This window comes from Cinclus cinclus, chromosome 9, assembly GCF_963662255.1.
Source record: "Cinclus cinclus chromosome 9, bCinCin1.1, whole genome shotgun sequence".
Classification (NCBI taxonomy): domain Eukaryota; kingdom Metazoa; phylum Chordata; class Aves; order Passeriformes; family Cinclidae; genus Cinclus; species Cinclus cinclus.
The window spans coordinates 1,950,604-1,960,448 of NC_085054.1; the positions used below are offsets into that span (position 1 = coordinate 1,950,604).

The 9,845-nt window shown below is 56.6% G+C and overlaps 1 protein-coding gene across 1 annotated transcript in view; it reads right to left on the minus strand.

The window, feature by feature from the left end:
- Positions 1-3,572, minus strand: part of SATB2 (SATB homeobox 2) — a 127,969-nt gene extending 124,397 nt beyond the window's left edge. Inside the window, exon 1 of the mRNA XM_062498186.1 lies at positions 3,389-3,572. Within this exon, the coding sequence (XP_062354170.1) occupies positions 3,389-3,557 (169 nt within the window). The 5' untranslated portion in view covers positions 3,558-3,572. The remainder of the gene's footprint in view (positions 1-3,388) is intronic.
- Between the last annotated feature and the right edge of the window lie 6,273 nt (positions 3,573-9,845).

Consider the following 9,845-nt stretch of genomic DNA (forward strand, 5'->3'; position numbering starts at 1 on the left):
TAAAGCTGTCAACACCATAGTGCTCTTGCTTGCTCTAAACTCTCTCCCAGGCTTCATATGTTTTTTAAAGTGATATTCGCCTTTTTTTTTTCCCAAGGAACCTTACTCTGCTTAAAATCAGAGCACTTGTGCTTTATTACATACAGGTTTTAAAACAGATTGGTCAGATAACTGTTGAAACATTATAGAAAGCACTGTGTTAGTCAGGCAAACCAAAACTGGACTCTAATACATTGGACTGACGCTAACAACGTTGTAAACAGTACCAAAACTTTTAAATCCCCTATTAAATACAACCTTTAAGACCTCGTTTATCTTTTTAGTGACCTTCACTAGATTATTACAGCTGCTGTAATGGCCCTCTGAATTAAGTGCATTCATGTTAGGAATAGATAAAAAAAGGAAAGTCATAAGGCAAAATTTCTCATGAGAACAACTGATTTTCTGTCTGCATTACAAAAGCTTATTTTAAACTACTTTTTCACTTATAAAACTAGAGACAAAGCGAGAAACACCAACAGCATTGTATTTCTCTATTTCTCAGGGAAGTCACTAGAAAAATAATTGCAGCAAACAGCACGATTATAAAACTGGCTACCAAAGGTCATCAGGCTCATCATAGCAGCAGGTAGTTGAGAGCTTACTGCTCTGTTCTCACAAATTAACTTCAGAAACTGATATAATTACAACAAAAAGCCACCTGACAAATAGGAAGGAATTTCAGCATTTACTTATCTAAGGCCCAAAATGAGATGAGAAAAAGAACTGCTAGCATTTGGCTTTGCTTTCAAAATCTTTAGATACACATTATGGAATTAAAAATAAAACCAAACAAAAACTAAAATGGTCTCTAGTTTTCGGTACAGCGTTTCCATTTTTGTCCCAAATGCAATCCACATTCAGTAATTATTAGCACTTGTTAAAGCCCAAGAAATAAGAATACACAGAAAACTGACAACTGAAGCCTTGGATGTCACTTCACTGTGACTTTCCATAGTTTCCTTTTTGTCAGACTCTAGGCACAATAGTAGGAGAGTCCCTATCAATATTTATTTCAAATTATTTTTATACTAATTTGCCAATAAATTAAAAGAAAGCCCTTCCACAAATGTCTACACATGCATTTCACAACCTCAGTGAAAAAATTACTAACACCACAGTAATCACTGCAAAGATACAGACTTCCAAAAAATACCCGAAACAGGTGTGATCTGCATTCAGGAGAGTATCAGTTGATCATAGCAGGTTCTTAAAGATCAAACTTGAAAAAGAACAGAAGAAAAATATCTGGAAATTAGCTATGTTGATTTATTGTGAGAGTATTTCCAGGAGAAAAAAAAAATCAATTTTAAACAGCACCATTATCTTATTAAAAAAAATCTGCCTTAACTAATTTAGTATTGAGTATTATAGAACCTAGGTAAGTATTCAGACAAGAATAATTTTCTTCTTGCTTTCAGTATCAATAAGGAGTAATGAATAACCTTTATTATGAACAGGCTAAAACCAATGAGACTAAGACTGTTTAAAGAGCACTAGCTAAGGGGGAAAAAAAATTACCGCTGCATTTCTTATTCCCCCACACTTCTACACTCTAGTCTACAACACCTTTATAAATGAGCTGAAGAGTAATGAATGAAGACTTAGGCTCTTAAAAGTTTGCTTTCAGAAATGAAAGTACTTTTCTTAGGTGGAAGAAATATTCCATAGCTTAATAGGCCAGATTTAGGCTGAAACACCAATACAGCTATAAAAGCCACTGAATTTCTCTTGGATAACACAGCTGCAACTAGAAAGCAAACATATATTCCAAAACATTTAAGAGTTCTCTTAAAATATATTTCTATAAATGCCTCAAGGAAAAAGATTTCAGTTCTAATTCTAACATTCCTATAAAAATCAAGCAGCTTTAATGCCCGAGTCTCAAAAAGGCATCTAAAACTACATATGCTACTTTTCATATTATTGACTAGTTCCCTTTTACAATTACTCAACAAATGATTTCTTCACCAGTTTCTAAGTGGAACAGTATTACAAGTCTTTCAGTACAAAGCTGTTTCTTCTTTTTCCATACATTGGAAGAACACAGAGAAGAGAATTAAAAACTAGATGTACAGAAACATAAAAAACTAGTTGAGCTCTCTTACCCTTCATTAGGTATAAAAATGAATCCTACGCTTTTATAATAAAATCTGCAGCTCCTTAGCAAACTTCAGCAATTAGGAAGCCTATTGAGCCAAAGAGGTCTAAAACGAGCATCTAATGGTAAAATCGCTAAATAAACCTCACGTAATACAGAGTCATGTGACGACCATTTCAATGTATCTCTCAAAATGCCATTTACACAAACTCCTTGTGTGTAAACAACTACAATTATGTGTTACTGCTCTGCTCATTTTGAAACAAAAATACAGAGGTTTTTTTAATGTAAAGTTATTAGTGGGCTTTCCTGCAGTACTCTGCTCACAACATCTGGCTTATTTAAAGATCTTTATATATTTTTCCTAACACGAGGCTGTACTGTCTTAAGCATGACAGTATCAGAGTTAAGAAGAAAAAAGAAGGCATCTAAAAGAAGTGACTGAAAAGTTTATCTGCTTGGAACAAAAGGAGGGGGAAAAAAGCAACTATGCATTTAACATGCTCTTAACACAAAACTGACCAGCAACTTGATAGCAAAGCAAGCAAGATGAAATATTCCAGAGAAATGAAGGAAAAACGCAAAACTAGTGTTCAATACATTTGCTGAAAGAGCTAAACCTTCAACATGCCCTCCCCTCTTTTACAGCAAAATGCTACTTACCGAAAGAAAAACCCCGAAGCGCAACCATAAGCGCTGCCATTTCTCCCACCCTGGCGACCCCATTCTTAGAGCTGTGACGGTGGCTGTTCATGCACCTATCTGGCGTCACCCGCACCCGCGAAGGCAGCCGGGCCGCTCGCACCCAGCCCGGAGGCGCTGCCCGGCCGTGCCGTGCCGTGCCGTGCCGTGCCGGAGCGCCGGCGGCCAGGGGCAGCCCAGGGCAATCCGCACCAAGAAAGCGCCGAGCGCAGGATACGCTCTCACCCCGTCACCCTCCGGCACGATCAGCCCTGGCCTTCCGAGAGTCACCCGGCCGGGCTGGCCTCTTTCGGCAGGCGGCCTTCTAACGCCGAGGGCGCTGCGCGCCGCACGCCCGGTCCGAATCTTCCCGCGGATCCCCATCACCGCAGCGGTGCCGAGCAGACAAACGCCTGCCGGGAAAGCGAGCGGCAGCCGTCCAGCTGCCGCTCGGACCTGCCGGCCCCTCCGCGCACGGTGCCGACCCGCCCGCCACGCGCTCCCCCGGGCCCGCCGCCCTGCGCGCCCCGGGCGGCGGAGTCGCCGCGAGCGCGGCCGCACGGTTACCTCCCACGGGCTTGGTGACGGCGCCGTTGGGCCTCCCGCGGGTGCCCATGGGGCTGCCGTTCTGCTCCAGCCTGGCCACCTTCCCGGGGGGTGGCCCTTTGACATCGGGGCTGCCGCTGCCTCTGTCGGGGCTGTCCCGCAGGCAGGGGCTCTCGCTCCTCCGCTCCATGCTCGGAGACGCTGCTCCCGCTGGCAGGTCGCAGTAGAAGGAGCACGGACCTAGGGCGAGAGAAACAAGGGGCGCTTCAGTGGCCGCCGGCCAGTACCGGCCCCGCTCACCCGGCCGGGTCCCCGCTGCGCGTCTCCAGGGCGCTTCGGCTCCGTGAAGCCGGGCGAATAGCAGGCGGGTGCGACGCCGCCCCGCTGCCGCCGCCGCCGAAGCCGGCCCCGCTGAAAGCGAGCGGTTCGCCTCACCCGCCCGGCGCCGAGCTGCCGCGGACGGGGGCAGGCAGTGCTGCGCCCCGGTTCCCATCGCGCTCGGCAGGCGAGCGGCCCGCCCGCCTGCCACAGCCAGGTGCGGTGCCCCGGGTCCGGCCACAGCCCCGGCCCGCCCCCGGGGCCCGCGGGAAAGAGGCTGCCGGTCCAGACGGCCCCGCCGGCACGGCCCCCCCGCGCCGGCCAGCTGTACCGCCACGGAGTAGCCGGCTGCTGGCGAGCAAGCCTCTAGCGAGCGGCTCCCGCGAGCCGGCCGCTGTACTTACTGCTTATAGCCTGTCTGTAAGTTGGCTGAGTTGGGCTCTGTCCATGGATCAGAAGTAGAGAATCCAGGGTGGAAAGTTTTCCTGTTTCCTTCTCCCACGCCGCGTTCTTCGCTTCTACTCCTTTCCCCCACCCCCAGCCCCCTCCTCGTCCTCCTCCGGGGGTGCTGGGGCGGCGGGGCCGGGGCGCCTGCCCGCGGGGCGGCAAGGGCAGAGCCCCGTCCCGGAGGGTCCCCGGTGGCGAGCGGAGCGGAGCGGGGAGGTCGGGACGAGGGGGCGGGGAGGCGCGGAGCCGTCGGCTGCGGCGCGGAAGAGAAGGGAGAGGGAGCCGACTTCTCACACCTTCAGCGGAGAAAATCAATACCGGGGGAAACAAGGGGAGGAGAAGAGGAGGGAGCGCCGCTCTCCCGGGCTCCGCGGCGGCGGCGAGTGCCTGACGGCGCGGGGAAGTGGCGGCGGCGGCCCCCCGTGTGTCACTTTCAATCGCTCCCTCCTCTGCCAGCGACAGCAGCGGCAGGAGGGACTCGCCACAGAAAGCGGAGAAACGGTTATTAGTTGCGTTGAGTCATCGAGGCAAAGTGAGTCCTTTTTGGGGTTGTCCTTGCTCTCGGGTTTGGTGTATATGCACGCTCGTGTGTGTGTGTGTGCGTCTGCCTGTCTGTCTGCGCGGCGTTCCCGTCCCAGGGCTGTGCATCCCAAACATCGCCACCCCTCCTCGCCTTCACACCCCTCCCCCTCCCCGCCCCCCCGCAAAAATCAAGTCTCGCTGCTCCCTCGGAGTCGGGCACGGACGGGCGCGCAGCAGCCCACCTCCCCCGGGCCGGGCCGGCCCGCCCCGCAGAGTCCCGGCCCCGCCGCGCGCACGGGCGGGAGGCAGAAACCCACCTGGCAGGAAATTAAACACCAATAAATAAATAATACATCTCGCACACGAAAAAGGAACACGGTGCCGTGCAAAGGGAGGGCGTAGGGACGGCTGGGTGGGGAAGGGGAAGCGTGGCAGGACGAGGCGGTGGTGACGGGAGAGACCCAGGGCAGAAAGGCGCAAGGGCAGGGGCAGTCGGGCTGGGGGAGGGCCGAGAGGGAACGAGAGGAGGAGGAGGAGCCGGGGGAAGGGCGGGGTGGGGGGGGATGGTGGGGAAGTGGGAGTTGGGGACGCCGGTCCGACCGAAGAGGAGCAGAGGTGCCACCGGCATTCAGTCCAGACCGCCGATGCAACGCGTGCGGCTTCGCCGCCTCTTGCCACCCGCCCCCCCACCCCCGTCCCCCTGGGAACCGACCGACAGCGGGGATCCTCCCGCAACCTCTCTCCGCCGGGGCGAGGCGACAGTAACTTTTCGCGGAGCGGTGGGGGCTGCCGCCCCGAGGGCCGGTCGCGCTTCCTCCAGGCCTCCAAGAGCCAGCGACCGGCCCCAGGTAGGGCCCCGCCGTCGCCCTGTTCTCCGTGCCCGGCTCCAGGCAGTTACCGGGGTGGTCCTGAATAACTGGCGGGGGCCGGGAAAAGGTGATAAGGGGCAGGGAAGCGCTGCTGCTGCCGCCGCTAAATTATTTAATAGCGGAGCTCCGGGTAGGGCATGACAGCGCTACCTAAGTGCAGCTAGCAGTGCGAGAAAAACTCCGGCCGGGAAGTCGCAGCGGAGCGGGATGGAGCCCCTCACCAGTCCCGGGGCGGCGAGCGGTCACCCGGCAGGCAGGCAGGCAGGCAGTCTCCTCTCTCTCTCTCTCTCTCTCTCTCTCTATATGATGCAAGGTGCACCGCGCCGCTCCCTGGGGCCGGCGGCGGTGTGGGCGCGTCTCCCAGCGGGGCCATGCCCCGCGGGCGCCCCGAGGACCCGCAGCGCCCCCTGCCCGGCCCGGGGGGCGCGGGGGAATGAGCCGGCAGCCCCGCGCCGCCGAGCCCTCGCCGCCCGCCCGGCGGCGGAACGAGACCCGCGTTAAGGTGGACCGAGGGAATCCCTTCTGGCGCGGGGGGCGGGCGGAAGACGGGCGCCGGTGAAGGAGGCGGCGGCGGGCACCCAAAGCGCCCCGACAGCCCCCTCCTCCGCCTCCCCCGCCGCCCGTCCGCGGCTGGCTCCCAGCGCGGCGCCGCCCTCCCCGCCGTGCTCCCTTAAGAGCTCTGCCTTTTACGGTGGCGCCGGAGGGTCAAAAAAAGGGGGCTACCGGGGGGGGTTAGTGGGAAACCGAGCCCCCCCCCCCATGTCGGGTACGGCGACACTGGGGACCGGCGGGAGCATCACGGCCACGGGGCAGCCCTGGTGACAGATCTTCGTTCGTCCCGTAAGCGCCCGGGGACAATGGAGTGGGCAGCAGTTGTTGCCCCGAGCCCGCACGCAGCCGTCCCAGTGCTGCCTCGGGGTTTGGAGGAGGGTCAGGTCCCCCTCAGGAGATCGGCTGCCGCCGGTCCCTCCTTCCCTCCGAGTGGCAGTGACAGCCCGCCCGCCCGCCGAGCGCTCGGGTGTCCCGGTGAGCTCCGGGCCGCCCCTGAAAATAGTGCCGGGAGAAGCAGAGGATCCCCGGGCAGGGTAAGAGAAATCATCCCTTCGTTCCACATCCGACCACCGGGCCGGGCCCGAGGTGTCAAAGCAGTGCCAAGTGCGGCTGTCCCCGCCTCGGCCGGAGCACTCGTGTCTGTCCCCGCCTCGGCACGGGATCCCGCCGCCGAAGTCTGGACGCGGTGCCAGCCTTGCCCCGGGACAGCAAGCTGTGATCGCGGGTGGGAGCCGCGTCCCATCGCCGGCTGAAGTCGGGGGGTGCCAGAGACGATACGGGGAAGAGCGAAAGGCCGAGGGCGGGGGGGGGGGGGGCCGGGACACCGCCAGGGCCGGGGCTCCGGGAGCGGTCGGAGAAGCGAGCGGCGGTGCCGGGAACGAGCAGGCTGCGGAGCAGAGAGCGCGGCGGCTGCCGCCAGCCAGGTCTCCTGCCTTCCCTCCCAGAAAGGAGCCGCGAAGTTTGCAGAACTCTCTGTTTTCTTTTTTAATAACCCGATCTAACTTTTCTCCCTTTCTCCTCCCCCCCCCCCCCCGCTTTGATAAAGCTCAGCAGCACGGAAGTTAACGTTCTTACATGGAAGTTAACGTTTTCCACCAGCTATCAAATAATTGAATAATGTTTTGTTCTTACCTTTGATGTTGAACTACGAATGCCCGCGGATCAATGGCCAGAAAGTTAGAAGAATTGGTGATTTAGGACTTCGGTACTTCTGGAAAAAAAATGCCAATGGTTTAGCCAGGATCTTCCCTGTCTGATTCGTTACTATTATTATATCTGATGATGTGGATGGATGGAGAGATTCAATCCAAGCCCATTAATGAGGTATTTTATAAACACCACCGTCTGAAGATCTTCATTTACATTTTGTTAGTGATCCTTTCCTTAACAGCAGAGACGTGTGGCGACAGCGCGATTACAGGACTTTAGTAAAGCTCCTATAAGAGTACAACTGGCTTGTTAATAGATTAATATTTTATTAAGTGTAAATATTTTATAAAGTTTTTAGGAAAACTATCGATTCTAAATTATTAAAATAGTCATAAGGGCATTTGAATAATGCATACAATTAAATACATTTAAATATATATGTTGCGATTGCTTCATTTGCAATTAATCCCCCCGCACCTTTCTCTTGCTTTCGTTTTTTTCTCCACCGGCAACTGGTTTTTCATTTGCGCGTTCACTGGAATATCAGGATTACGGAATAGTCCGTATTTATAAACTGAATGTTTACATAAAATACTCTCAGAAAATAGCTTTGAAATCGGGAGCCGTAATAATTTCAAAATTTCGACGCGGGAGCAAAGGGGCTTGTTAGTGAAACTGAGGGAAATTTAACAGAGTTCGTATAAATGTTTGGTAACTTCTGTTTTGTAAACATCGCTTAATTTATACGGATTTTATGAAGCATGATGCTTATTTTTCTTTTACATATTTTCCCAATAAAAGACTTTTCTCTCTGTTTCGAATTACAAACGCTTTTTTCCCCCGTTGCATGATTTTCACATGTTGTCCTTATTTCCACTGGAAAAAAAAAAAAAGACGATCATTTCCCATTGCTTTCCTCACCCGCCTTCAGTGTCGCTATTAAAAAAACCCAACTATTAAAAATATTAATAATATATTTTTCTTTTTCTAACGCAAACTCCAGTACGAGAATTTTCTGCTGTCTCACTCTGATGGGAGCAGGAGTAGATGCGCTCCGAGTGCCCGGCGCTCCTTGTTACTTAAGTTTGCGGACGCCTTAAGTCGTTGATTGCCAAAATATTTTGAACAAAAACACCTCCTTGGAAAGGTTTGGTTTTCATTAACTACCGCTTTTAAAGCCAAAACGCATGGAAGCGATCGCAACTCTGTGCCCACACAGGCTTCAGAGGCGGGCGGCTGCAGCCGGGGCTGCCGCGACCTCCCGGGTCTCCGCTGTCCGCGATGCCGCCCCCGGGCCGAGGCGGCTCTCGCCGCTCGCAGCCGGCCCGAGAGCCGGCCCCCGTGGCTCTCCCCGTGCCGGGATCCGCCGGGCGCTCTCCTCGCCGGCTGCTTTCTCCCCCTTGCACCCGGTACTTCCCGGGGGCCGCGGCTCCCGGGGACGGCAGCCGCACCGCGCGGCTCGGCCGGGGCTGAGCGCTATGGCCCGGGCCGAGGCGAGGCCCCCGGCGCCGCACGCTGTGGTTCCGGGGGACGTCGGCCCACCGCCCGCGGGCACTGCCTCGAAGCGCAGAGGTCCCGGGCTGCCACGAGGGCACGGCGGCCGGCGGGCTCGGGGCGAGGTGGCCCCCAGCACCGTCGAGGCAGCTCTGGGTCCCTTCGGGGTGGCGGCTGCAGCCCGCGCTGCTAGGACGCCGGGTCAGGAGGAGAGGGGAGAGCGGATCCCCCAGGGGTTGGGCTCCGGTCTCCCCGCTCGGCCCGGGCTCCATCGCGGCGGGAGCCGAGCTCCGCGGCCGCTCCTGCGGGCCACGGCCGGGACCACCCGCCCGAGCCGTCCCGGCGCCTTCGCCTTTGCACAGCGCCATCGCGCGGGCGCTGGCGCCGGCGCAGCCCGAGGCGGCCGCTGCTCCCGCCCGCCCGCGGCCCCGGCGGTGCAGGAGCGGCGCAGCACCTGCCGCGGGGCCGAGCGGGCCCCTCCCGCCGCCCTCCGCTGCGCCCTCGGCCTTTGCGGCGCCGCTCCGCCCTGCCACCTTGCCCGCCGCGCCGCATGCCGTCGAGGCTCCGACACCCTCTCCTCTCCCACGGCCCGGCCGGGGCAGCGCGTAAGGACCGACCTCCCGTCCAGCCGCGCCTTCTCCGCGCTCTCCTCGCGGACAGGGAAAGGCGCTGGGCAGCCGAGGATCCAGGCCGCCTCTGCGGGGCGGCCCCGCCATCGAGCGCTCGTTGTCGGGCACGAGCCATCCAACCCTGCCGCCGTAGGAGGGGTTCCCGTCCCTCCGCACTACCGCGATTCCTCTTTCGGCGCCAGGTTCGCGAGGGGAAGCCGAAATGAAACGAAAATGTCCTTGAACCCAATGGCGGGAGGAGCCCGGCTCTGCCCGCAGCACTTCGAGGGGAGAGCTCTGGCTCCAGCCGACAGTGCCGGCGGGAGCACGGCGCCGGACATCGTCCTTTCCCAGCTACAAGCCGCTGCTTTCCCCCAGCAACCCAAGCCTAAAACGGCGGCTGTCCGGAGGGGGAGAGCGGCGGCTGCTGGGGCGGCCGCCTGGCGAGTCCCCCGGCTCCGCGGCATAACGCCTCGGCCCTGCGGGAGCTGGGTCCGCATCCCCTGAGCACCGCCGGCT